Here is a 27,854-nt window from a genome sequence, read left to right as displayed (position 1 = left end):
ATTTGATTAGCTAGAAATGATTATTTTTTCATTTTTATTAATGAAATTTTGAGGAGCCAAATAGTTCTTATAATTCATAATATTTTAATAAACCTCATATTTTAGTATATTAACATAAAAAATTAATGAATATAAAATAATATCAAAAAAATAATCTGAAATCCGAGAGAATAATGGATGATTAAGCTATAAAAGCTTAAGAGTATTTGTTCAACAACAGTCTCCAATGTGAATTTTCAGAGAAAACTTCTAATCCTTCTGTAGAATATTTTGTTGTTGAAGGAATAACAACCCAATGCACTTTAAGTTTCTCTGCGAGCGATATCCAACCACCAGATTCTGCTTCTCTCAAAATTGGAACGACATTTGTGATATTTCCGCCTCTCTTCCAGACACTGGTATAATTTCCGCATATAATCTGTCTTCCAGCCAATGATACTGGGTTAAACATGTTTGGTTCTGTTAAAACAAGTTCATGAGCGGATAATTGAGTTCTAATCCATTTTGAAGCGTCAAGGGAGTACAAATCATAGGCATCTATGTGGCAACTTGATATTCTGATACCACATATTATGCCACCGAGGATGAAAGAAACAATATAAATTTTGAATAAAGATTTTCTCAAAATTGATGTGTAATAAGAATTGGTAACAGAGTGATACCAGTCAGAAAGTATTCCACAAAGCAAAGGAAGTATACAAGCTTGCTGTGCCAAGACATTATTCGTCACATCGTTTCCAACTCTTATGAAAAAGGTATAAACCCATGCAGCAGCAAATGTAAAGTCTCTATGTATCAAAGATAAGCTAGTATAATGTAAAAGTGAGAAGATGAAGACGATAGAAAGTAAACCATAGTCCTCAAAAAGTGAAGTAATTTGAGAGCAAAAATGGCCTTGCATTTGCTGCTCTCTCCAGATCGGGAAAGACTTAATAGGAACACCAATCAACTTGATGGCGAGTAAGCCGGCGAACGGCATTACTTTCTTGAAGTTATCTGCAAAGGCTGAATTGATAATGAAAAGAGTTATCGAAACTGCGGGGTTTGGAACGAACGCTGACATCAGTCCGGCCAAGTAGTATCGATAAGGATGCTCTTTTCTTCTGTTTGTTGTGATATCTAACACTAATAACGCGATTGGAATCGAAAACATGGCATCTTTTGAGTAGGTCATGAAGTAAAATAGTGTTTGATACCATGGAAGTGGGACTTCGCGACCAACATTTGTGATATAATCTGAATTTGCTGGATATTTGAATAATATCGGTCTGATGATTGCAATTCCACTATTGAAAAAGAATAATAAGCATCCAAGAACTGGTGCGTGAGTGCTAAATTGCATAAATTGATTTAATAATATTGCTGTTGCGAGAATATTGATGTAAGATAGCAAGCAGGTTGCTACATCGTAATCTACATCTAATGACATTAAGAATGCTGTGAATAACATTGGAAAAGCTGATCCAGAATATTTTGCATTGATTAACTGTGGATCTTTGAGGAAAATACTGAATCTTATGTGATTACAGCCGTGTAATATTGAATTTATCACAGAGATTTCTTCATCCATGAGTGTAGAAGGTAAAGATGGAACAGTATTTGGATAAAAAACAAACGAAGCAAGATAATGTCGTGTCATAATTAATGTAATGAATATAAGCATGATATCAAAATATGGATTTTGATTGCGCTGAGGGAGTGAGAAGTTAAATGCTAATGCTTTTGGTAAATTTAAGCGTTTCTGTATAATATAATATATTAAGTATGATTCCCCACAGAATATTAATAATGATGTGAATATGTTGAGTGGAACAACTATTGTTATTATAAAAAGAAAAATTGATTGAATGAAAAATCCAATTAACCAGCCAAAAGATAGGAGTGTAAATAGCTCTTGAATCTTTAGTTTAAGCATCATTGCAGTGAGCGATCCTAGAAAGATCGTCGTGATGCAAAAAAGAAGCGAGAGCAACATTTCTGAAAAAAATGGGTGAAATAAAATGCAACAAAGGATCAACAATATAACAATACTATTGATGCTTATTAATTTTTACATAGACAATTATCTGATATACCAAAATATAAATAAATTCAGAAGAAAATATTGCAATCCAGACAAAAAGATGTAGACCATGATTCTTGAGAACTGAAAATAGGAATGATAATGTTCTCCAATGTATCATATCATATCATTTTTAATATCATAATTTGAATACTTATTTATGCAGCAATATAGCAGAAAATGAATAGATTCCTCTAGGATGGGGTTTTAATCGTTAGTATATCAATAGAAAGTTCATAGAAAAAATTATGACTTCTAATTGGATAAAAATCAAAAGCAAACAATAAAAGTTATATTTATTCATGGTATAATGATTATGTTTCAAACATAATTTATAAAATAATAAGAGATAATAAAGAATTATCTTCCAAAGTTAGACTAATAAGCATGCTTTGGACTTTCCTTGCTTTGGTTCTTCCCAGTGTCCTGGATCTTGTCCATAAATCATCTGCATGAAAAGATCAAGAGAAATAACTCCGTCTTTTTTGCCTGTAAAGTGGCCAACGAAGTTTTGTACAGTAGACGTTGAGAATCCCCATTCAAATATTCTAGAACATTTCATAAATTGTCCCATATCAAGACTTCTGCAATGATCTTCATCGAAAGCTGTAAAAACGTGTTGATAAACTTCTTTGTTATCATTATTAATGATTGCCTTAACAAATCCAATAAATTTAGATTTTGGAATTGCAGAAGATAATCCTTGAGTCATTCCATTGAAAACGGCATCAGATTCTTCCATTGAAACATTCTTATCTTCTATTTCGCAATATAAAACGTGGAATACCTTTGAATCAATAGATCCTGTCTTTTTAGCATCTAATTTGTCAAATCTTTTCTCGAAATGAGCAATGCATTGATCTGGATCGGAAAATTGTAACATAGCCATTGGTCTCTTCAGTTGTGTTGCGTCATCATCCACTTCGATTGTAAATGTATCAAGTTCTTGATTTAATTGATCATTTAACTCTTTTTCTTTATGTACAGTTTTGAGTTTGGATAACTGTGATTCAGCATTAGCAAGTTTTGTTCTTAAACTGGCTATTTCAGCGTCTCTTCTTTCTAAATCTTCTTTCTTTGGACAATTTGCCAATTGTGCACAAACTTTTGAGTACTCTTTTTCTCTTTCAAGTAAATCCTCTTTCTTTGGAATTGATTTGAGTTGTTCTTGTAATTTGCGAATTTCGGCATCTTTTCTATCCATATCTTCCTTTTTAGGAGCATTTGATAACTTTGCTATAAGTCTTTGAATTTCCTGATCACGAGTTTGTATTTCTAGTTGCCAGCCAAAATTTGAAGATGTTCCGACTTTTGATTGATCAGAAAGTAATTTGCATATCTGAGAGCCAGTTATTGCGCCTATTACATTGCAAATATCATTCAAACTTGCAGATTCATCGACTTTCAATCCTCTCAAAACTGTACAAGCTTTATTTCCGTGTTGTAATGCAATTTTACCAATAATTTCGTATGCTAGCTCAGTAGGCATTGGTTTGCACTTTTCGATGATGTTTGCTAAATTTTCGATTGGCAATTTGTAAAAAGACATTTCTTTGCAGCATTCTTCAATGGAATCTGCAATTAATTCTTCGAAAGCTTCTGTATTGCCTTTTGATTTGATCTGTTTCTGTAATTCCGCTATAAAACCCGACATATTGATTTTTTATCAAATTTTTATAATTTTGTACGTTATTTCAGACGAATTTGCTATCTAATCCTAATTTCGGTATGAAATAAGCAGTGTACACATTGCATAGACGCAATTGAGTTAATCTGGTTTCCGACTTCGATTTCAATTCGATCAAATTTCTTATTTATATTTCATAATGTTGTGTTAGATCAGTAAACTTAAAAATATTAACGAACGATAAATATAAGGAAATATTTTTATGAAAAATTTAATACAAATAAAATTAAGAAGAGTTAAACTGGAATAAAAACAACCTTTCCTAATGAAGTAACAGCGAGAACGATGTTCTCACTTTGCATATACTTGATTTCAATGATAGAGTCATCCAAAATCGATAACAAAGGATTGTAAACATCGAGATAAAATGCTTCGAACAAAAAGATGTCTCCGAGTTCATCAGCAAGAGTTATGTAGTCAAATCCTTTCTCATCGACTTCTGTGCTCCAAGCCTGTACGCCTGAATGAAGTTCCTTTTCGCGAATCAAATCACCAGAAACGGAATACAAAGACAAATAATGTTTCAACGATCCGCAAGACAAATCAGTCGAATGGATAACAACGAATCCCCGGCCTTTTGTGATTAATATGGAGCTGGCTCTTCTCTCACCCAATGAAACAATTCTTGTGATAGATCTGTTGTTGAGTGAGCAGAACAAGATATTTCCATCTCTTGTTCCACAAACGCACATGTGATATCTTACAGAAACCGCTGCACATTTGATGGTTGAAGAATAGCTTGGAATAGTGAACATTCCTTCTGATCCTTCTCCTTTTGTATAGATAGTTATCACTGAATCTCCATTTGCTGTTAACAAACAGCCTTCATCAGAAGCCATTGCAGTAATTGAAGATCTTTGTCTGATCGCCAAATTAATTGTATTTGAGTTGTTTGCGATCTTAAAGACTTCATTTGCGTTGACTTTGGAGATGAACAAAGAACCATCCGGCATTTGGCAAATGATCTTTTGTGCGGACATCGGGATAACATTGGAGAATGATTTAACAGAATGTGTGGACATCGAGAAATCATTTGTAGAAACTTCGATTCCGACATTTGACAAACTTGTCAATGGATTATCTGTTGATTTCCTTCTTCTTGCCTTTGTTGGCGATACGTTTGAAACTCTGTTTGAATCACTTCTTGATCTTGTCTTGTTCTGAGTGATTTTAGAGAGTTTGTTCAATACTTGTGTATCATAAATTGAAGAAACAATGATTCCTGTTTCGTCAATTGATGAAACTCTGATCTTGTTCTCTCCAACGAGTTTGGATTGAGACAAAAGAAGTGATTTAGCACGTAAATCTGTTGAAATCACTTTGTCAATCACGGATTTCTTCACGATTTCCATGTTTCTTTGTGGATGATCGTTATCAAACAATTTTTGTGGAACTTGTCCAACATGGCACAGAATTGCTTCTGTTTTAGCTCTTATTTGTGGATCGTTCATGTTAACTTGCTTCCAGATATCGGGATACATCTGAGATACATAGATATTCTTTGCTTTGAGGGCTTCTTTTCCTGTTTGTTTGCTTCCCCAAACCAAATCAATCCATTTGTGCAAGTTCTGCGAAACGTATTCTGATTCAAGAGCTTTTCTGTTCAAATAAACGAAATCATAAGGTGTTGGTGCCCATGGAGGTAATTGTACATCATTTACTTGTTCTCCACTGAATTTTCCTAAATCAAAACCGTTTTTATTCATCAAAAAGTCGGCTTGAGTGAAAAACTCAGGAATTAACTCTCTGAAATCATTTTGATGAGTTGTTGAGAGTTTCCAAGCAGCGGAAACAGAAGAGAACAATCTTGCAGCGTGGTCGAATCTTCCACTTTGTATCTCAATGTGGAGAGTTGCGAAAGGTTCCATTCTCATCAGCCAAAGATAAATTGAAAGTGGACATGAATAACCACTTGAAAACAGATAAGGAGTCATTCCGACACTTGCGAAACTGTTGTATTTCTCAGCAAGTGTTTCGAATCTCTCGTCATTCAATGCTCCAACTGGTTTAGAAAGATCTCTATATACCATTGGATCATTTAAGTTCAAGTTTTCTGATGTGTAATCGCTCAAAATCCATGGAATGATTGGATATTGGCTGACATCATTAAATGTTCTTCCACTTGACATGTTCAAATGCATCAAGTAATCGAAGTTGCTGATCTTCCTCTTTACCCACAAATCTGTCTTAGAGATCTGCTCGAAGAATGGCTTGAACTCAACTGTTTGGCACATCTTCAATTGTGGCATTTGAAGGGATTTGAAGTGCTTCAAAACAGTCAATGATTTGATATTCGGGAAATTGATGAAAACAGTTTGTCCTGTTGTCAAAAAGATCTCAATGGCTGTTGGATGATGGAAACGAGTTCTCTCAAACAAAGCAGTGATTTTATGTGGATTTATTGACCTGATTTTGCCTGTTTCGTAAGTTAAAATCAAAGCATCAGCCAATAAAGCGAAAATTGCCTTTTTAACGCCATTGTTTTTAATGATTTCGCATGGCAACTCAATGATGCACTCGTTTCCACTGTAGTTCTTGTTCTGTGGCTTGGAAGGAGACTCTGTTGATGAAGGATGTTCGATGTCTGTTTCTTCAACTTCGAATAACTGAACAGGAGCATTTTGTTTGTATTCTTCTTGTAATTTAGCTTTGTAATCTTCCAAAGCTTTCTCAGCGTTTTGTGTTGATCCTGTATCTCTCAACAAAGAAGCAGACATGTGGTTATCGAAGTTGTAGTTCCTTCTCATCATTGTTGGACAATAATTTGGTCCTAACGTGTTATCTCTCTTGAAGTGGATTTCTCCAATTCTCGATTTAGGCAATGATTTGCACCATGGCGCGTTATCAATTGTCATGCTTTGCCAGCATCTTGTCCACAATTTGCTTGCGTTCTCTATGCCTTCTGAGACTTGGTCGCTCATCATGTTCACAGAGTTGCTGCAAGCGATGACAATTTGATCAGTAATCATCGAGAAAATCTGGAATGCTCTCTGTGAATTTTCTGTTTGAGACTTCAAAACATATTTCATCAGTCTCAATGAACTTGCTTTCATGTCTTTGCTTGAAAGAGCTTTAGGAACATTCTGACTGAACTCGAAAGCCAACTGATGATAGTTACTTGAAATAGACTGTACAGGACTTGAAACTCCACTTTGATTTGCATAGTGAGAAATGTAATTCATTCCATTACTATACAAACTATCATTACTTGGCAATATCTTGAGGAGTTTCTCGATCTTTGGATTGTTGTAACGAATGAGATAAGCGCAAATCGTCATTGCAAGAGTTGCATGTTCTGGATCAGGTATTTTCGTGTAGATATCAATGAATTGGTCAGCTAAATCATAATCCAGCCAATTTCCTGATTTAGAATACCTTAATCCGAATGAATAAGTGAATTCTCTTTCAGCGATATGCGCAACTTTCTTATCCAAATCGTTTGGCATCAAATTAATGACTTTTTTATCTGGTTCAATATGGCTTTCGTATTGGAATTTCCTCTTTCCAATGTTCAGCATTGAAACTCTTCTGTTCTTGAATGTAGACATCGAGGGAATGACTTGTTGTATTGGATTGAAAGCTGCCAAAGCTTGTTCAGCCAACAAAGGAGAATAATTTTCAGTGTTTTCAGTGAATTGAGCAATTGTACTTGGATGAAGAGAATGTCTTGCTTTTCTGATCATATCCTTCTTTGGAGAATTCCTTAAGTTTCTTGGTGGTGTTCCTTGTTTATTCCTTGATTTAGTTGTTGTTTGTGTTTTCTCGGCAAATGGAGAATTGTCAAATAAAATTTGAAGCATTTGATTTGTTGTTTCTCCTTCATTTTCTCTGAAGAAAACGAAATGTTTCATGATTTTGACGTATTCATTGATAACAACAGCTTCTGAACCATTAAGAACAGATTTACCTGCTTCTAATACTAAATCATGTATTGCGTTATCTTTGTTTTCTCCTAAACTTAATCCGATAACTTCAAAACAACTTACTAATTGTCCTAAATTGTTTCCACATGAATCAATCAAAAATCTCATCAAAGATCTCTTCAAATCCGGTTCAGTCTTGTAATAAGCGACAACAAACCATTGGTTCCAGTTAGTGCTTGTTGCGAAATTGTAGCTTGGCTTCATGTTATCCAATATGTAACCAATTGCTTTCGCTCCAATGTTCACAGCCATCCATGAACAAATTGGAAAGATTTCAGGACAATTTGAGTTACATAATTCGACCAATTTAAGGAGCATTGATTTGGAAACGAAATTGGAAGTTAATTGGTGAAGAATAATGTCCAAATGATTAATAATTGTCATGTCTTTGAACAAGTTTCTTCTGTGTGCATCGATAACTGTTGCAATCAAACTTACAACAACAGTTTCGTTCTTCAAATTGAGTAAATACTGAAGTAACTTGATCAAATCAACAGAACAGTTTTGAAGAATGTTGTGTTGTGTGTCATCAATAAGTTCGCGAAGGAAATACAACAAATCAATGTTCTGTTGTAAATCACCTGTCGTCAAAATATATGACATCAACAATTTGAAATCAGAATCTTGGAATTTATGTCTTGCAATCATATGTGCGATTGCCAACAAATATCTTCTGCATTCACTGACAGCGAGCTTCTCTCCTCTGCATCGCTTTGGATATCTAGTGATTGCATTCAATGGATCTGTGTCATACCAATAATAAATTCTCAAAATTGCCAAAATAAACTCGAAATCTATGATTGTCGAGAATTTCTTCGAAGGACACATGTTCCTGGCCCAATGCTTAACGATTCTCACGTGATCTGTTGCTGTTGCATTGATCCAGATCTCAATGTTCATTAAGATATCGTGGAACAATGAATTTTGAGCGGTTTCTGATGTCAAAACTCCCAAAATATTCACAAATTTTGTGTACAAACTGTAGTTGATGTGATTTATGTCATTCTTTATAATGAGATTTGAGATGATCTTGAAACCATCTGCTTCAGCGAAGTTAGTTTGTGATTCATCTGATAAGCTCAATGCGTTTTCAAGTAATTCTATTGTTTGTTCTGCCAAAAATTGAACAACTTCGCCTGTTTTGAAGGTCAAATCCCATTGTGCGAATATAGGTAACAATATGTCAATGCCAACTCTGTTAACTAATATCTCTGTGAATGAGAAAATTCTTGTGTAAGAAATACTCGAATTAGAAACTGTCACTTTTTCATTAAATCTATTTTCCAATCTCACGCCTTTTTCAATTTCTCTTGGAACCATGTAGAACAATGGTTTCAAATGAGAAGGAACTGCACCTGCTGGTCCTGCATCATAAATACTGATCATTGCATCAGGTTTCTGTAATGGAAACAGTCCAATCGGACCAAGTAATGATACATTTCTGACACGTAATGAATCACGTGACAAACCGCCAATCATTGACACTTTTAATGGTCCTTGTTTTGGCACGACCAAAGGGAAATAGATGATCTTTCCTTCGCCATTGTTAACTGTCGTGTAGAAAGTGAACTGTTGCCTTGATGGATCTGGTGTTGCAGTAACAGAAACAAAACACCATTCCTTTTGTGGTAAAACAACATCAGGACGGCCTGTCCATTGTTCGCCTTGGTTCTCTGCAAAGACAACAATTTGGTCACCGGCCAAATATATACCTATCGTTGTATTATCGTTGTCTCTTGAAATGAACAACTGAGATTTATAATGAGGATCTTTGTTGTTTATCATTAACCAGATGGATAAAGTGAATCCCTTGGAGAAATCTTCACCGTTGAGGCCGTCAATCTCGAAACTGCAGTTCTCAGCAAGTGGAAGTACTGCCGTTGGCTTCCTTTTGCTCTCAATTAGCATATTATTAAGGAGTTTGAGAGTAATCGGGTGGTAGAATGGGAGGAAACGACCTTCTATTGGACATAAAAGGGAAATGAAGTGTCTAACAACAGAAACTGAGCAAATTTGTGTTGAAATGAGCATTAACAAAGAAAATGCGCTCGCAACTACTTCTTTCATGTTGCCATCTTCGAGACGCCATTGGAAGATGAGATCTATGAGATATCTATTGACTTCGCCGTAATGAGCTTGTTCTGCATTTTCTGGAGCGAATTGTAACAACTGTGCAACGAAAGCGAAGACAATTTTGATGTTACTGGACTTAAGGAATACAGCTATGAGTAGTTTTATGCCTTTTGGTCTCTTAACTAAGAATTGAGGATTAATATTCGCCAAAGGTTTGCCAGCAATGAGTTGGATGAGCTTCAAGAAGATATGTTGAGATGGTTCGTCTCCAAAAACTCTGGAAATTGAGTTCTGTAAAGCAGTTACTTCTGGAGCGGATAAAGCGTGGGCTTCTAAGTTATTTAGAAGTGTAATGATGTTAAATATCAAGTCCTGAGATATCGGAGTGTTTTCTATTCCGTTTAGACCAACAATAATATCTGAAATTAATTTTACGAAAACTTGAACGTAAACTTCGGACAATGGAAGTATTTCTCCAATAAGACCGAATAAATATGATCCGATACATGCAACTTTTTCTTTTTGCATGTTATTTGCAATATACAAAGTAACATCAACGATTTTGTTCAAAAGTCTGTTGTTTTTGACTGTGACATCTGACTTTATGTACCTTCCGAGATGAGAAATGACGAATTTTATCAATGGATATTCATATATCAAATCAAAGAAAGAATCAATGAAGTAATCATCATCGAAGAGTAAAAGTGTAAGCTCTGGTTGTAGTAAATAGTTATTAAGAACTAAAAGAATAGCCATTCTTGCGTTATTAATTGCATTTCTTGTTTTTTCATCAAGATTCTTATAAGATTGGAATTGAGTCATTGAGTACATCAATGCTTGTATGATAACTTGGAAATTGAACTTAGAGAGATTGAAAACTAGCTGAATTGAGATTAATCTCTCTGTAAACTCTGCAAAGATTTCTGGCTTCTGCATAAGATTGTCCATGATTGTCTTTACATCATCAACTCCATTAACTGCAAGTAAATCCATTACATAATGGCGAATTGTATTGATTTGTTGATAAAACAGTGGATTTTCACCTGATTTACTAACGATGATAGTTGGTTGGAATAAAAAGGGTGATGTAATGAATTTTGATGGTCCTCCTACTTTAATTCTCTTCGAAATGATGTGAAATAGTACAATAAATGATGCAAATATGTCATAAGCACGCTCATTTTCACCTATCTTAGGAAGAGCATCTTCGCAGCATTTATAAAATTCTTTGTAATTGTTAGAATCGATTTTTTCTGCAATCAGATTCAGTTCTTCAAGAACGTATTCATTGATGATCTCATTATAGTTTTGATGCTTTGGATAGAACGGTGTGTTTGAAAGGTCAATTTCTTTGTCGAATGTTTCATATTCAATCAAAGCTTTTGGTGTTTCAAAGTATTCTGCGTTTTGGAGAATAATTGCTTCACCTAAACCTTCCTCGGTAATAATGTGCTTGCTTCGTGTGACGATATCAATCACATAATCGGGAATGCTGCTGAGTTCCCTCAGCATGTAAGAAAATGCGCGTTTAATAATTCGTCTATCGCACTTCCGTGATCGGAATTATTGAAAAAAAAATCATATCTGCATTAGATACTAGTGACATGTAGGAATATCGGATTTCATTTCTCAAAGCATTTCAAAAAAAATTATTTGATAGAAATCGCAAGATCCGCAATAAATACTACAATAGAAGACCTTTCTCTCATAAATAGAGCGTGGTAAAAGATTGATTCTCCACTGGCAATCAAAAATAATGTTTCGCAAATTGATATCCTTTTTCTTCAAGGGAAATGCACATTTCAATGAGATTCAATTGAATTTGCTTATATTTTGCGTTCAATTCTGTCCGAAGCTTAACAAGAGTTGTGAAATGTCGACATTTTACAAATTATGTATTTCTTTGGCATAATATACTATCCTGATTGAAACTCTTCCTACACATGTCATGCATTATTTGATGACTTTATCCATTGAATTCATGTGCAACATCACGAGGATGAATATAATATAACTCATCACATCTAGCAAACTCAAGTGCAAAAAATATATAAAAACGATTATTTTACATTCATTTTACTTTCTAATGAAAATATTCTTCGAAAATACCAGAAAACTAAAGAATACCTTATGTAAGAACATTATTTTTTCGCACCATGTGAAATAAGAACTTCAGCAATTTCTTTATTATTAAGATATGCTGCAATTTGGAGTGCTGTTTCTCCATCTAAATCTTTTTCATTGATATTTGCACCATGTGAAATAAGAAATTCAACAGTTTCTTTATAATTAAAATATGCTGCATAATGAAGAGCAGTTTTTCCAAATTTATCTTTTTCATTGATATATGCGCCATGTGAAATAAGAAATTCAACTGTTTCTTTATTATTATTCCGTGCTGCAGAATAAAGTGCTGTTCCTCCATGTAAATCTTTTTCATTGATATTTGCACCATGTAAAATAAGAAATTCAACAATTTCTTTTTTATTATTCCGTGCTGCAATGTGGAGTGGGGTTTGCCCAATTTTATCTTTTTTATTGATATTTGCACTATGTAAAATAAGAACTTCAACAGTTTCTTTATAATTAAAATATGCTGCAATATAAAGTGCTGTTTGCCCATTTTTATCTTTTTCATTGATATTTGCATCATGTGAAATAAGAAGTTCAGCAGTTTCTTTATAATTATAATATGCTGCATAATGAAGTGCGGTTTGTCCATTTTTATTTTTTTACATTGATATTTGCACCATGCAAAAGGAAGTATTCCAAAATGGATGGAATATTAAAAATCCATGAATAAACAAAGCATTTGTTTATATCATTAGTTTGATCGAAATGAACTAAAAAGGATTCAACATTATTGTAAAATCCACAGTATCCTAAATCGATCTCTATATTGTATTCATTCATTAAGAATGTAACAAAATCAATGTTATGTGAAATAATTGCATATCTCATACACTCAGAATCTGGTGTTTGATATTTCAAACATTCACTCATGATCTCTTTGTTTCTTCCTAAAAATGAAAATTTGAGACATTTTTGAGTTATTTCGGATTTAAATTTCGATCTTAACAACTTGAAACAATCAACAGCTCCATGGTAACAACATAATTCAAGTAATGAATGTCCTTTTTCAGAATATGGATATAAATCGCATTGAAGTGTTTGATTTTTATCAAATTCATCTCTTTCTGTGAATATGATGAATTTTTTAAGTCATCATTCATAATTGCTCTGTAAATTGTATTTTCTGTATGAATTTCGAGATTTTCGAAATTAGCTTTTAGAAAATCGCCAGATTTGTCTAATTTAATTCCATATTCTTTATAAAACAGGAAGATTGAAACAGGTTCAATACTACTGACCTATGTGACAAGATAATCATCAGATATGAGTTTGACAAGAAATAAATATGACTTTGCATAGCGATTATTATATGGAATTATATCTAAAATCTCTTGCATAACCTTTTTTGGTTGATATCTATTTGAATCAATCAATTCTGTTTTGATCATTTTGTAAATTGACTTTAATTCTTCTTCTTTTTCCGTTTTCAGTTGAAACAATGCATTATATGAATCGATATAGCATTTGTAAATACTTCGCAATTTGTTGTATTCGCTTGGATGAACGTCTTCGTCGGACATTAATAATTTTTAAAAAAGGCATATTTGCATTTTACCATATGAAATTCCCCATTAAATTTATTAGAAGAAAAAAATACTATGTTACACACGTGGAAAACGATGACCATATAAAGATTTCGATATAATTTATGAATTTTGATTAAGTCCATGGATATGAAATGATACTGTAGCAATGGAAAAGCCGATTACAATAGAATTTTCATCAAAATACTTGTATTAATCAAGATTGTTTTGCCAAACATTCTATATCAATTGATTCTTTGAATATAGATAAAATGATATATTTAATTAATAGATTAATCTGTATTTTCTAAAATCTATTAAATTTCATGGCTAAATCTCTTACATTTCTTCACCTAAGGAACTTCAAAACTCCCAATCTCTGCAAATGGGAGCTTTGAAGCTCCTGAATCTGTATCAGCAGAGGCCTTTTACCATTTGGGCCCTTGCTGATCAGAAGTTAATGACAGTCATTTTGCTTCTTCAGGAGCCCTAGTATTCCCATTTATTATTTGGGAATTCCATTTCTTTTAAATTTCTATTAATTAGAATTTACTTACTAAAGAACAAATTCGAATTAATATTATTCCGGCCCACTCCAAAACTGTTCGAATAAATATTATTCCGGAATGTAGTTTGTCATAACTGATTTTTATTACCCTCCTTCAACTATCATTTGTTACTGGTTAATCTCTTTTGAAATCAAGCAGAAGTAGCTTAAAATTAATTGATTCTATAACATCCCTGTGAAAATTTCCATTTACACATACTATTTTGAATTTCAAAATATTATCCAATTCATATTCCTTTTAAAAAAGCGCTATCATGATTCTTCACTTAAGTGTATCAATTCAATAGTACATCTCATTCTAACCTCTCTACATATTAGAGATAAACTTGAAGATTTCCTTAAAAATTTCAAGAATAGTAATAGTAAATGTGATGTTTTACAAAATTATATATAAGAGCTTCAGATGTAACAATAATAAACAATAATTCTTTATTAAATTTAATTTCAAACAGATTATATGCAACTTATTGAGTGAATATCCTTACAAACTTGCTCAAATAGTTCTGTATTGTCTGATTCGGACTCGCTTATTGCTTTAAACATTAAAAGTTTGTTTTCTCCGAGTGTTTCCAATGATTCGTTGAATAAATCATTTCTTTCACGGAAAACCTTCTTCAGAAACTCGAAAGCAACTCTAATTAGCAGTCTCCATTGATGATATGTCGAGAAATTCCTTGCAGCAGGGAAATTCATTGCATAATTTACAAATCTTACGTCTAAATATGCCAATCCCTGTTTATTAAAGAATTTCAAGACATCCTGTAATGGTGTAGGTGATTCTAGCTTGTCAGAAACAGTCAAAGCGAAATTAATAATATTTTCCATCAAAGGACTGTCATTTTGCAGAACTGAAGCAAGGATAAAGAAGTTCTTGTGTAAATCTAGTGCAATCCTGACTTGTTCGCTGTTTTCTGACCAATTTGAAATTTGATTTGATTCATCAACCAAAAATTGAATGGAAATAGGGATAACTGATGATATTAATTCCTGTGAGCAATATTTGGAGCTTGCCATGCATAGTTTCGAACAAGATTCCGGTCCAGATGGAGATACTAGACTTAATACTGATTCTCTTGTATCACGGAGGCAATAAATGACTGTTTCGTATGCTACACTTAATAAATAGTCATTTTCTTCTACAATTTGGATGATTCTTGATAATCCATTTGTAGCAGCTTCGGAAAATGAATCATCGTAACCACATTCCTTCATAAACTTCATCATCATGTTCAAAACTGGTACAATTTCATTTTCTTCACTTGAATTTATTTTTTCAATGAAACTGTCAAGGGAAGCATTGTAAACTTCAGAAAATTGTGATTTCTCTTCAGCGGTTCCTATGGAACTATAAACAATAGAGACAAAGTTCTCGTTCATGGACTGTGTTAAGGTCACCAAGTCATCATTTGATATCGTGATACTTCCTTTTATCTCGGAGTTCGATAACATGTCATTTAACAGCTTAGAAAGCAAATCAATGACGATATCAGTCTGTGCACCGCTTACTTGAGCAAGAAGAGCATCTATTACAGCTTGTTTAACTTTATCGGAGAAATAAATCGACAGAGATTTGAAAAACATCGAAAATGAAAGCAAACAATTCAATTGTGCTTCATTTAGAGGTGGTTTTTGCTCTAGAATCTGCGAAAATGAGTCTAGATAACTCTCTATCGAATCAATCGTTATGAAATTCTCATGCAATGAGTTCAATAACTTGAAATACGCGGAAACATACGGAAAAACTGTTTCATCTGATGGAACATTGTTGTAGAGTTCCTTTATGAAGGCATTTGTCGTCTCCCCTTTGACTATTCTGCAAATATCTACTAAAAATTTCAATAATACGTTTGTGAAGCTTGTATCTGTCTCTCTTTGGCTGCAATCAAGCTTCAACCTGTTGAATACTATTCCTAGAAATCTCTGAGCATAATCTTGGTCGATGCAGATCAAATTTAAAAATTTTATCACTGATTCTGAAGCATCGTCGTATTTGGACTCGAAAATCATCTGTGCAATGTCTATTAATGGTGTCACTTCATCAGGAATTGTGACTTCATGTTGAATATATGATGAATTTGAGAAAAATGATGAATTTTGCTGGGGACTTGGTATTATTTTGGATCCTATTGTTGATACCAATGATCCTATGGCTGAAAGAACATTTTGCGTTGTCTCTGGAGTGATAATTTCATTGAAAATTGAAGATAAATTATATTGTGCCAAAAATTGACAGATTTCATCAGTTGAAAGTGTATCAATGAATGCAGTGATGACGAGAAGACATGACTCTTTGTCTTCTATGTTTAAAATGTTTGTTGTTAAATATAAATAACAATTTTGATCAGAAATGTGTGAATTTTCCCATCTGAGTGCAAAGGAAAGGGGTAATAATGCATTCTGATCTTCGTTCAAAATGTTTTTCTCTAACATTGATACAATTGAATTTAAATAATCATTTGAGTCGAAATACGCGTTAATATCGGTCACTTCTTCGTGCTCATGAATGTAATTTGTTAATTCGGCAAAGAATGAGTAGAATAATACTGAAGGAAGTTGAACTAAGCTCGAAATGATATCTTGACATTTTTCTTTGAAAGTATATAAGAAAAATGTGACGTATGCTTTTGATAATCGTGATAAAATGACTTTCGAGGGATTAGTAAGGATTTTCGGTGCAATTTCAAATAAAATATCAAAAATTTCTTTTAAATGCGGCTCAACATCATCTGGTTGATTCTTAATCCATGTTTCTATAACAGTGATAGCGAAAGTGTATGAATTTTCCTTCTTAAATTTTCCAAAATTTGAGATCGACCATAAAAAACCTTCTTGTGAGTACATAAACTGATTAATGAAATCGTTAACGCTTTGTATATCTGCTACATCTTTGTTTCCGAAGTAAGTATCAATAGCATTTTCAATTTCTTCGTCAGACATTTTCAAAATTTTGACAAAAATAATTGATGGAATAATTGGGAACTGGAAATTCTTAAACAGCAAACATAGTGATAGTTTTTCAAATGAGAAGTTCTCCGAGTGGGGGACAAACTCGCCCATTGTCACTTTTTCATTAACCTTAAACTTGTAATTTTCATTATTTTTAATTAACCTTATTTCTTTCCCAATTCCTGATTTATTTTATTCACTTACTATTAAAAGTCACATTTTAATAAAATATAATAATTTATTTATAGCATTTTTTACTATACTGTAATAAAAAATTAATTATAATAAATTAAATGTTTATTAAATCAAATGTTTTCTTTGCAATAATATTTTTAATGTTGAGTAAACAATGTTGGGATCAAGTGTATCATTTTTCAGACCTTTCTGAACAGCTTCAAGCATACTGATGCATTCGACTTTTTTAAATTGTGTCATTTCTTCGAAATCTCTTGTGACTTTTTTGATAACTTTAACACTTCTCTCTGAATCCAGACCTTTAATTTGCAACTTAATCAGGAATGAAGGAACAACACTGGAATATAACTCGATGACAAGTTCATCGAGTCGAAGATTTTGCCTTTCTGGGAAGTACTGGTGCTTCAAAACCTTGAAATGTGATTCCGAGATGTTGTTTGTTCCATCTCCTTCATTTCTATAGCGAAGCATCCACCTGTCAAGATGATGGCGCCACTGTCGGTCAAAGTATTCACGGGCAGCAGGTTCCTCATTTAAAATTTCTTCTAAATTGTTGTAAACTTCATCAGGATCAATTTCTTCCTCTTCAGAACCAAAGACCAATAACTTCATTAAGTTATAGAAAGTTTCGAAGTTGGAACGATCTTGAAACTTTTCAGCCTTTCTCATGACAGCGCGCAACACATGAACGCCACACCAAATGATCTGGCATAAGGATGGCTGTTTCAACAGCATTTGTGATTTGAGGTGCGCAGTCCATTGAAAAATAAGATGGTTCGCGATTGATGGAGCCAAAATATGCTGTGAGACAAACTTGTATATTTTCACTTGTGTCGGGCCAAACGAAAAAATACAAAAACGGAAAAACAATTGATTCCGCGAATTTGCCAGTGACGGCATAAAATGGTATGCGAGAGCGCAAGAGCTTATAAGTGGAATCAATGTGATAAGTTTGTATTTGATGTGAAAAAGCATTTGCTTCGAATGGGGCGTAATAGAAAATCATACGATCTGGCTCGTGAATAAACTCGATGAGATCATCGGAGAATGACTCTTAACCATGTCGACAAAAATTGCAAGAGATGTAACATCATCCGCTGAGAAACGGGTATTGATTGCATGAAGGCGTTTAGAAAACTTTTTTAAAGCATCTGTAGATTGTTGAAACATTTCCGGAATGATCCCACTATCAAATGGGATATTAAGATCTTTGAAACACCTTAATTGTGCGTAAACACGGTCTTGATTTGATTCAAAATATCTTGGTAAATAAGATCTATAAAAATATGATGTAATTTGTTGTGATTTGTTTGGAAAAGGGGCAGAATGATTGTGGGTGTTAATACATTTTCGTATGTGGTACTTGTCATCGGGAAGTGTATCAACAAGGAAGCGACATGGACAATTCGGCCACTTACAATTAAATTGGATTTGATTTCTTTCTTTCCTAGTTTTATATGAATAACTACAACCTGCTTGGATTTCTTGTTGCACTCCATACTTAAGCAACTCGATATATGTGAGTTCGTGATCTTGGATCTGCATTAAAATGAAATGATTTGAAAGAATAAAGAATTTTGAATATATTGGTCTTATTTTGATAGCTTGGTCGTGTTTTGAATAGCTTGGCCATCTAATTCAATTATGATCTTTGAAAATTAGGTGAAATAAAACTAAACATAAATGTAAAACTAGGGATATGAAATTTTGGTTGTACACCACTTGTATGTGCCGGATACCATTGTGTCAAATTTTTTCTGAAATTAACTTTAAAAGTACTAAGTAAGATCATGAGATATAGCAATATATGTTTAAACCAACTTATATTTTGGTTGTACACCACTTGTATGTGCCGGATACCATTGTGTCAAATTTTTTCTGAAAGTTAGTATACATATCTTGGGTACGGCGGCACTGCGTTCCACCTTACCCAAGATAACGGTTTGACACTTTACAAAACCGCTAATGTATATTTTACAACACAAACACAAACACTAACTTAACCTTAAATATTTACAAAACCACCAACCACTTCACCTCACCAACATTTCGCTAACGACTTCACTAATGAAAAAATAAACGTTCTCACTAACGTTCCCACTAATGTTCTCATTTACAAAAGTATTGCAGCGCTTCCCATTGCTGTGCTTCACACAATAGTTCATATTCTTCAGTATCGCTGCTGTCACTCCAATCGTCAGAGTCAAAGTCACTGTCAAAATAAATGTTAGTAAGTTTTGACAAAGCTAATGAAACACGCTTACCGTTTGTATCTATTGCTTTTATATATCTCCATTATGTTTTTGTCATAAACGCTCAAACTAACTTTACCCTTTCTCCCTCGTATCTGATAGAATGTATTTTCACGAGGAACGAAGAACAAATTCTTGAACTCATGACCGTTGTAGTTTGTTATCTCAATAGTTTTCGTCATTTATATAAAAATAAACTTAAAAATAAACTTAAAAATAAACTTAAAAATTAATGATATCACCACCCTCACACGTATGAAAACATAGCGCAAAAATAAATTTAGGTGAAGTGGTGAGATCTCACCTTTTTTCACCTTTTTTTCACCCGTTGAATTCATTACTTTATAACTCTCTTCCTTTCTCCAACTCTTCTAACTTCTTCTTAAGTTCAGCAATGTTGTCCTCATGAAGTTTAATCTTTCTCAAAATTCCTTCTTTATCTAATGGTTGCTTTATCTTTCTAAACTGAACTCTACCATCCTTCATAGTATGAATGTAAAAACCTTCTGGAATAGTTCCTGATTTAATGTATTCTACCAAAAACTTTTGTTTCATTGCTTCAGTGACTTTAGTCGTCATTTCAATCAAATAAAAATTTTAATATTAAATAAAAATAACGTTATTTTTTCAGTAAGGAAACGCAGGAGTTTTACGATTTATTTGAGGAGTAGGTTCTGGTTTAAATGTTGGAGTCGGTTTAGGAGTTGACTTTTGAACAGGAGTTTGTACTTCCATAGGTTCAGGAGTCATTGAAGGTTTTGCTTGTGAAGGCGTTGGTTTTGGCGAATGTGTTGGAGTTTGTTTAACTTCAGCTACTTCAGTATTATTTATAACATTTGCTTTATTTCTTTTCAACATCATAACTGCTCCTGCTGTAGCTAGCAAACCTAGTGGGAGACCATATCTTATATAAGGACTTGACCAAATGCTATTTTTGACAGGAGCTGGTGGAACACCTAACCTTGGTGAACTGCTCTTTGCCATTGTGCAGCTCGTAAGAAATATTCAATAGGTGCTCCATAATCGTTTGGTAAAGTTTGTTTCATAGATGGTGAAGGTTCGCGAGAGCTTGATGAAGAACTCATTTATAAGCTTTAAAAATAAACGTTCATCCTTTATTCCTCACTGTCGTCCGTGCTAAGTTATAGTCATCTAATCTTATTATGGGGATGCCATTAGCACGCACCTGAATGGCAAAGCAACAATCCCTCATAAATCCAATAAGTGGCTTTGGTACGTTTTCAGTTGCTAGTTCAATAGGTCCTTTAACAGACAATTTGTATGTTATTGGAGCAGTAGATGTTTGACCTTGTTGGAAGCAAAAGTCCACTTCTGTTGGAAAACCACATAAGAAATGTGTGTTGTCATAGCTATCCCATTTATGTTCCACACTACCATCATCCACCAATGACCTCATAACATCTTCATTAAATCCTATCATATCATTGTTTGTATTGCAAGCGTTCGCGCAACCATTTCATAAAATACAGGTCCATATGATTTTTCAGGTTCTGCAGGCATATTTCCATAAGCTCCCATGGAAAGCTGAAGATATTTAAACTTAGGGTTCTCAAAATTAACATAATAGTTGTCTTTCTTTCTAAATAGTGCCCAAATACTTTTAACATTAATAGGCGTATAAGCTGCTGTAAATGTTGCACTTGAACTATCTGTATTCTTTGAGAATGAACCGTCCATAGGAATCCAATCCATAACTTTAACAGGAAAACATAAAGCCTCGTTTGTATAATGTTCTACAAGTTCTGTATAAATGTTAGGGTCTAAAGAGAATGACTTTGGATGAATGAAACATTCATTAAAATCCATCTTTGTTCGAAATAGTTGCTGGGTTACAGTTGTAATAGTAACTGTTCCACTAGCTTCTACTGCCTTCGTTATCATAGTGAATGGTTCATTCCATGGAACAAATTTATTTGTCGGTGGATTTGAATCTGAAGCAAATGCAACTTTAAGAGTTGGATTGAAAGCAATGATATCATTTACAGATATAGATGTGCATTGTAAGGCGTCGCTACTGAACTTTACTTTAAGCTGAATGTTTCCTGCAAAAGCTGGAATAAATCTTATAGCTTCTAATGGTAAAAACTTTCTAACAGGAATTCTTAAACGAAGCTTAAAATCAAATGATTTTCCTGCTGTAATTGGACCACTAACAATTTGTCCTGTTCTGCATGTTCCCGAATGACTCCATACATCTTCATGTCGAGTCTTTGAGAAAACATCTACTTTCTTTATTTGTTCGGTAGTTTGTGAGTTTGAAGTTATATATGCTTCTTCTCTTGCGTTGTCTTGAGAATATACGATACGACCATTTGCAAGGATTTGATATCCAGCAACTGCATAGAAAGCGTCATCGAAACCAATCCAAAATCCTGGTGGTTTGTTTTATTGGAACCTGAACCAATTTCTTTATCTACAATAAATTGACCTTCCATTTTATACGTAATGAATGTATTGTAAAGGTCCAACATATTTTCACCAGGAGGTGAGAGATTGAATGTTACCCATGTGTTATCTTTAGCAGTTCCAGGTTGTGATGGAATCTTTGCGTCAGAATATTTTCTATTAGTGTCACCAATTTGAACTGCATTGTCTATGATATCGAAATATGAGCGAATCTGATGAATATGCTCTGCTGGAGTAAATTCGTTTAGCTGTTCGTTCTGCATGTATTTACTTCAGATAAAATATCTATTTACTTCATTATTCTCACTCTTCTTCTTGGCATTCGTGGTGGAAGTTGTTTCTTGACATTTTCAATGAACTGTACATTCTCTTTTGTCTCAACTTCTTTCACTGGCGGGTCAGGGTTCTTTGACTCGGTTTGTTTTTCAATGAAATTCACGAACTTTGCAATAAGCTCTTGGTTCGTTATTGAAAGTACATCTGGCTTCTTTTCTTCTTGTTCTTTTGGTGGCTCAGTTTGAACAGAAGGTTTTATATGGACTTCATGGACTTCACCCTTGCCATGCACCTTAATGTTGTCGCTCTCTGCATTCGCTAATGGTACCTTTCTTTTTCTTACGTATATTTTACCATCTTTACTCTGACTTACGTAATAGAAAGGATGTTGTATTCCTCTTGCGTCATTTAATATAATAGACTCTCGCTCTGATTTTGACAAGCTCATTTTACATCGGTTAAAGTTTTAATTTTGTTTTTTATCTGCAATCAAATGACTCAGACAAGCCCTACGGACAAGACCCAAGGTGTCATAGATGTTTGAAGCATTGAAGAAAGAAATTCGTGAGCAAATTTTATCCGAACTGAAGGAACAAAAACAAGAACAAAAGCCAGAGAGACCAAAGAGAAAACTTAGTGAAAAACAACTTGCTGCATTAGCTGCTGGAAGACAAAAGAACCCACGTTTGCTGGCAAAGAAAGCTAGAGAAGAAGCTGAAGCAAAGAAAGAGTAAATGGTTTATTTTTATCCGAACTAAATGTATAGACAAATACCTTTATCTGTTGCGTTCAGTAGTGAAAACCCTGACGTCAAAATAAAGGGGAACAGAGTAACGTTTAAGTTTCCAACAGACTGGATTGTGAACATAAATGAAGAGAAGTACATTGGCATAACATCTATGTATATAACACGTGCTTTCAGAAAGGTTGACTTTATACTTCAAGTCGAGATAGAAAATGACGAACAGTCTTTAAGCGCCCAAAACATTCACATATACAAATACTTTAAAGACGATACAACATTGTTGCAATGTATGATTTCATTTAATGAGATGTTCGAGAAAAAGTTCAACATTGAAGTACAAACTTTACAGCCTTTACGTGAGTTTCTTGCACAACTGAAAGAAGAAGGTAGTCAGCCACAACTTATAGACTTTCATTATGAATTTAATGAAAATGAAGATGGAACTCATGACTGTCAATTCATTGTATTCTCACCATTCAATGAAGTCGCTAAAGAGAAAAAAATCCATTACGTATAAGATTTCAAATCTCCGAACCAAGTGATGATTTTAAGAATGTTTTCAATTATGATGCAATGCTTCCGAGGAAAAATGAATTTTCAAAGATTGTAACACCTGGCATTTGGGATAGAAAGCAAGCTATATTATATTCAAACTTAAGTAAAGGAGTTGAAAATGAGTTCATTGGTCATACAAGAACTTCACCACTTCCTAACCCTAAATACTATAAATTAACTGGCTTCAATCGTGAGTTTTGGATAGACATGTTCTCCACTCATGACCATAAATGTCCAGTGTTCTTGCCTCCAGACCATAAGGACTGTCTCTACATTGAAGCACAACTCTTAAACTCTACCATCGCAGTATTGTAAAATCTACGCTAGCTTTATTTTTATCACGAATGACCTCATTCATGACCTCATTCATGACCTCATTGCTGACAAAAATAAATGACCTCAGAACTTCAACTTACGAATAAAGCTTGTTTTAGTCGTTATTGAAAAGTTGAACTTTTCAGCAAAGCAAGGTTGACATGACTTACATAAGTCGAATGCAATCTCTTGACCATCATGAAGTGCTTTGTAAAGTTTCATTAAACTGAACTCAGAGTCTTTGTCATATGTTCCAACAGGTATGTGAATGTTCTTATCTTCATTGTAATAGCATTGTATAGCTTCAGGAAACATTTCATTAGCGGTTAAAGCAATAACATCTTGCTTCACGCCTTTCATTCTGCAGTGAAATGCAACTTCATTTAAATCGTTAGTGAGTAAGTCTATGTAGGTCTTCTTTCCACAGAAAATACTTTTATAAGCTAAACTTTGTTTTCCAGGTGTTATTTCTGCAAAGTCGCTATGAAATTGACCAAGGTTCTTTCCTATAAGTTCGCGACCATATCTCTTCTTAAACTCTGCTGCAAGCTTTGGGATGTCTTCATTATATAAGTGCATACTGTCGGTATCCTGGTAAAAGATTTGAAGTCCCATGTCCTCTGCAGTACAGAATACTTCATTCATAATACGTTTTGACATAGACAGAATATTAACACCAAGTGGACAGAAGTTAAAGTGTCTGCAAATGCTTTTCGTTAGCTTGAAATAGTTTTATCTGAACCATCCAAACCTTCGAACTTCACTATATGGTTGTAATTTCTTATAGCATATCTTATAGCATCTTTGTCATTTACTATGGTTATTTTTGACTCAATAGGAGATAGAATAGTTTTGCCATAAATGCTGTTCAGAATGAGTTTTATAATTTCTTGTAAGGGGTTTTCTTCTTTCTTATACTTTAACCTTAACTCAAACAACTTCTTTACTTCATCTCTTATTCTCATATCTCTGTTTCCATCGTAATAGTATCCTTGCAACACTTCACATTTGACACCTTGATATTTTATGAGGTCTTGTAATGTTATATGGTCAACATACATGAGACAGCAAGTGTTTGAACTTCTTGGAACGTTAAGTTCTGGATTTAGTTCAGGGTCGCAAACTATTAAATGAAAGTGTCTGGGTATACCAATCTCTGTTATCTTAATGAGAACAAAGAAGCCAGACATAAACTTTTCACCAATGGGTTCCTTTTGGTCATCATCGAATAAATGTCTCATGAGATACTCTGTGCTTAACATCTCATCCTTCAATACTTTTGGAATACCTTCTAAAGTATAAAGTCTTGCTATAGCTGAAGGATATAATGAAACAGTGTCGAAGTCAGCAATGAGTTTCTTTTTGCTCTTTTGTTTCATGTTATCTGACAACATACATCTTCCACCTTGAATGCATCTCGAAATAAATTCTCTTGGTTTATTTGAGAGGTCATAAAGATTTCCATTCGGGAAGTATACTCTGTTCTCAAACAATTTGTTAGCAATAGAACAAATACTAACGTAGTCATAAACGTTTAAATCAAACTCTTTCAATAAGTCATTGCGGAACTTTACAAAACCTTCTCTTAAAATTCTTACATCTTGTTTGCAGTAAAACGTGCTATATTTTTCTAAGTCGAAGTGGTTTTCATCTATTCTGCAACCTTTGATGGAATCTATGTTCTTCATAAATGTATCTGCATCATGGATAAACTTACATGCTTCAGAAATGACACCAGTTCTGTTGTCATTTGCTAACAAAACACTGCTGTAGTAGTTATATGGAAATACTTCTTTCGGTCCTGTTTGTAAGTTAAACATAGCAGGAAATAGTTTAAGCTTCTTATTTATAACACTGTAAGAGTCTTTTATAATAATTGCCCGTCCTTTATATAAGCCAGTTATTTGCATTGTTCGTGAACCTTTAATGATGGGAGTTCCTTTCACTTCTGTCATGTGTCTTAAGATGAAGTTTATGTCATAACTGAGGTTATGGAAATATATTAAACTCTTGTCAGGAAGTCTTTCCAAAAATTCTGTTGCACAGTTTTGACCCCAAATGCTTTCACTAACTGAACCATCTTCACTGTCATAACAGATGTTAAAAGCTTTATGAAAGCCATCCGTACTACACTCAAAGTCAGCAAAGAAAACGTGCTCAGGTATGAATTTACATTTAGCTTTATTTACTTCTTTTGACTCTGCTTTCTTCTTCAGTTGTACACAATACTTTGGAGCATATGTCAAATCTTTAAATGGTGCAAGGTTCTGTTTATATAAGTCAGTAGTATATGTGAAAAGTTCTCCATAAGAAATAGGTTCGAAATATTTGCACTCCCACAATGTTTTCATAACATCCCATACGGTGTTGTTCTATCATAACGAACTACATATTTATCTTCTCTCTTTGTATAAATCTTCATCTGTTTCTCAATGTTCATTCCACCACAAGCTTTGAGAATTTCTTTATAGTTTCGAATGAAGTATGTTGTCATTGGTAATCTTTCATTTAGCATGTAGTGGTCTTCAACAAGAAGTAAGTCAATAGTTCTAACAGTTTCGCATTCTTTTGTATATATCTCTTTATTTCATTATGTCTTGACTCATTGAAATAACCAATGGTAACATTAAATGATATACCTGTTGCGTCAGAAATTTCTTGTACTTTACTTTGAGGAAAGTCTCTAACACGAATGACTCTCTCATGTGGTCAATAGTTTCTTCATTTACTCCAGCCTGAATGCAAGCATAAACGAAACAATTGTCCTCTGTCATAAGTGTTGCAGTTTCTTTTGTTCAGTTCATTGAAGATTTGGTAGCGTCAACGATTTATAGTAATGTGCAAAGATACTTCCAGAACTGACGCTTCTCTTCTTATAAAACTTCTTTTTCACCATTATCTTTCCAAAAGCTTTCTATAAGTGCTGGGTTTCCTGTTTGCTTAAGAGCTTCCAAAATGGCTTTCTGGTCATTTGTCAAGTGTGCTTTCATCTCTATATGGTCTCTTTTTTTGGTTTGCCTTTTCTTTTTACATCTGACATCGTTAAGCCTTCATATTCTGTTAAATCATACACTTTTATTTCGGTAAGATTCTTTATGTTTGTCAAGAAGAAAGTCATAGTGCATTTCAACAAATACTGCGCATTTGCTTCTATCTCTGATATAAAGTTCTCCTTCAAGAGCTGATGTAGTAATGTTCCAATATTATTGAGGTTTAACGTAGAACATTCATACTTTCCACCAAGTTTATAACATACCATCCATCTCTGTTGTGAGTTTATTTTAATTTTCTCTAAGAGTCTCATGAAAACCTTACCGAAATGTTTGTGTAAGTAGTTCTCTTTTGGTTCATCTAAAGCTTCGATGTTAAAGTCAATGAGTCTATTGCCTGACTTCACATTTCTCTTCCTATTCTCTTCATCTTTCTTTACACATCTCTCACCTTCTTTTGTTTGTCGTCAATGGAACGAATGACATCGTTAGCTTTGCGAACTTGTTCTATAGCGCTCTTAAACATCTCTCTTCTCTTGTTGTTTCAGTGTGTCGTCTCTTTCTCTTGTTTCACCAACGTTCGCATTTGTTATGTCAAACATCTCTTGACGAACATCATGCGAAAGAGCTTTACGAGTATGACCAACGTTCGCATTTGTTATGTCAAACATTTCTCTCTTACTTCATGCGAAAGAGCTTTACGAGTATGACCAACGTTCGCGATTTGTTATGTCACATCTCTCTTCTTACTTCATGAGGTACTGAACGTCTATGATATAAGTCAATAGCACGTCATTTAAAGGAAATGCTAGTATGACTTCGTCCTCGCCGCGTTGCGGCTTTATGAACTCAATGAATTCTATCATAACTTATTGCACCATTATAGTCTTTAATGAAGTCAGCGAGTGCTTTTTTGTTTGTTGCGTAATGCTTTGCAACATCTATATATGCTTCTGTAAGAAGTTGTTTTTATTTCCGCGAGTGTTCTAACTTAGAACAACTTCCGATTACATTTAGTAGAAATAAAAAAAATATTTTTTGAAAAAAATTAGATTAGATTTTTTTAAGTTATTTTCAAATAATTTAATATTTTTATTTTAATGAAACACAATGCAAAGATTGCAAGTTCTTTTCAATAACAATGCTCTCGCTACTGCATCAAGAATGAGTTCAATATGCTCAAA

At 33.8% G+C, this 27,854-nt stretch overlaps 12 protein-coding genes and 2 pseudogenes across 14 annotated transcripts, besides 5 other annotated features; 1 reads left to right on the top strand and 13 right to left on the bottom strand.

The window, feature by feature from the left end:
* Positions 1-67: 67 nt before the first annotated feature.
* Positions 68-2,096, bottom strand: TVAGG3_0304110 (uncharacterized protein; the record flags this gene model as incomplete). The annotated part of the gene is made up of 1 exon (XM_001325563.1): positions 197-1,639. The coding sequence occupies one exon, from the start codon at positions 1,637-1,639 to the stop codon at positions 197-199; it is 1,443 nt and encodes a 480-aa protein (XP_001325598.1).
* Positions 2,097-2,214: 118 nt separating this feature from the next.
* On the bottom strand, positions 2,215-3,821 carry TVAGG3_0304100 (calcium-binding protein family; the record flags this gene model as incomplete). Its single annotated transcript, XM_001325562.1, has 1 exon — positions 2,436-3,716. The coding sequence occupies one exon, from the start codon at positions 3,714-3,716 to the stop codon at positions 2,436-2,438; it is 1,281 nt and encodes a 426-aa protein (XP_001325597.1).
* A 102-nt stretch (positions 3,822-3,923) lies between these two features.
* Positions 3,924-11,388, bottom strand: TVAGG3_0304090 (beige/BEACH-related family; the record flags this gene model as incomplete). Its single annotated transcript, XM_001325561.1, has 1 exon — positions 3,986-11,257. The coding sequence occupies one exon, from the start codon at positions 11,255-11,257 to the stop codon at positions 3,986-3,988; it is 7,272 nt and encodes a 2,423-aa protein (XP_001325596.1).
* A 1,081-nt stretch (positions 11,389-12,469) lies between these two features.
* Positions 12,470-12,748, bottom strand: TVAGG3_0304080 (protein ubiquitination; the record flags this gene model as incomplete). Its single annotated transcript, XM_001325560.1, has 1 exon — positions 12,470-12,748. The coding sequence occupies one exon, from the start codon at positions 12,746-12,748 to the stop codon at positions 12,470-12,472; it is 279 nt and encodes a 92-aa protein (XP_001325595.1).
* Positions 12,749-12,786: 38 nt separating this feature from the next.
* On the bottom strand, positions 12,787-13,398 carry TVAGG3_0304070 (spectrin binding; the record flags this gene model as incomplete). Its single annotated transcript, XM_001325559.1, has 1 exon — positions 13,117-13,398. One exon carries the CDS (start codon positions 13,396-13,398, stop codon positions 13,117-13,119), a length of 282 nt encoding a protein of 93 aa, XP_001325594.1.
* Positions 13,399-13,757: 359 nt separating this feature from the next.
* Positions 13,758-13,909: a mobile genetic element.
* Positions 13,910-14,337: 428 nt separating this feature from the next.
* TVAGG3_0304050 (armadillo (ARM) repeat-containing protein family) lies at positions 14,338-16,906 on the bottom strand (the record flags this gene model as incomplete). Its single annotated transcript, XM_001325558.1, has 1 exon — positions 14,423-16,906. The coding sequence occupies one exon, from the start codon at positions 16,904-16,906 to the stop codon at positions 14,423-14,425; it is 2,484 nt and encodes an 827-aa protein (XP_001325593.1).
* Positions 16,907-17,003: 97 nt separating this feature from the next.
* Positions 17,004-17,041: a terminal%2Cinverted (terminal inverted repeat of MuDR-5/MuDR-6/MuDR-7_TvMULE4 transposon ID:TVAGG3_0304030).
* Positions 17,004-18,994: a mobile genetic element.
* Positions 17,216-17,779, bottom strand: TVAGG3_0304040 (MULE transposase domain-containing protein; the record flags this gene model as incomplete). The annotated part of the gene is made up of 1 exon (XM_001325557.2): positions 17,216-17,779. One exon carries the CDS (start codon positions 17,777-17,779, stop codon positions 17,216-17,218), a length of 564 nt encoding a protein of 187 aa, XP_001325592.2.
* Positions 18,994-27,854: part of a mobile genetic element that runs on past the window's edge.
* Positions 18,995-19,704: a terminal%2Cinverted (terminal inverted repeat of Maverick-1A transposon ID:TVAGG3_0303800).
* TVAGG3_0304020 (uncharacterized protein) lies at positions 19,705-19,941 on the bottom strand (the record flags this gene model as incomplete). The annotated part of the gene is made up of 1 exon (XM_051229617.1): positions 19,705-19,941. One exon carries the CDS (start codon positions 19,939-19,941, stop codon positions 19,705-19,707), a length of 237 nt encoding a protein of 78 aa, XP_051099347.1.
* On the bottom strand, positions 19,990-20,316 carry TVAGG3_0304010 (kinase C-related family; the record flags this gene model as incomplete). Its single annotated transcript, XM_051229616.1, has 1 exon — positions 19,990-20,316. A coding segment is annotated over one exon (327 nt), but the record flags the coding sequence as incomplete, so codon positions are not given.
* On the bottom strand, positions 22,079-22,300 carry TVAGG3_0304000 (uncharacterized protein; the record flags this gene model as incomplete). Its single annotated transcript, XM_051229615.1, has 1 exon — positions 22,079-22,300. A coding segment is annotated over one exon (222 nt), but the record flags the coding sequence as incomplete, so codon positions are not given.
* TVAGG3_0303990 lies at positions 22,824-23,677 on the top strand (annotated as a pseudogene). Its single transcript has one exon. A coding segment is annotated over exon 1 (854 nt).
* On the bottom strand, positions 23,765-24,259 carry TVAGG3_0303980 (organellar and viral DNA polymerase type B; the record flags this gene model as incomplete). Its single annotated transcript, XM_051229614.1, has 1 exon — positions 23,765-24,259. The coding sequence occupies one exon, from the start codon at positions 24,257-24,259 to the stop codon at positions 23,765-23,767; it is 495 nt and encodes a 164-aa protein (XP_051099344.1).
* Positions 24,413-25,074, bottom strand: TVAGG3_0303970 (organellar and viral DNA polymerase type B; the record flags this gene model as incomplete). The annotated part of the gene is made up of 1 exon (XM_051229613.1): positions 24,413-25,074. A coding segment is annotated over one exon (662 nt), but the record flags the coding sequence as incomplete, so codon positions are not given.
* Positions 25,159-26,195, bottom strand: TVAGG3_0303960 (annotated as a pseudogene). Its single transcript has one exon. A coding segment is annotated over exon 1 (1,037 nt).

This window comes from Trichomonas vaginalis, chromosome V, assembly GCF_026262505.1.
Source record: "Trichomonas vaginalis G3 chromosome V, whole genome shotgun sequence".
Lineage (NCBI taxonomy): Eukaryota > Parabasalia > Trichomonadida > Trichomonadidae > Trichomonas > Trichomonas vaginalis.
This window is presented reverse-complemented; position numbering and strand designations above follow the sequence as displayed.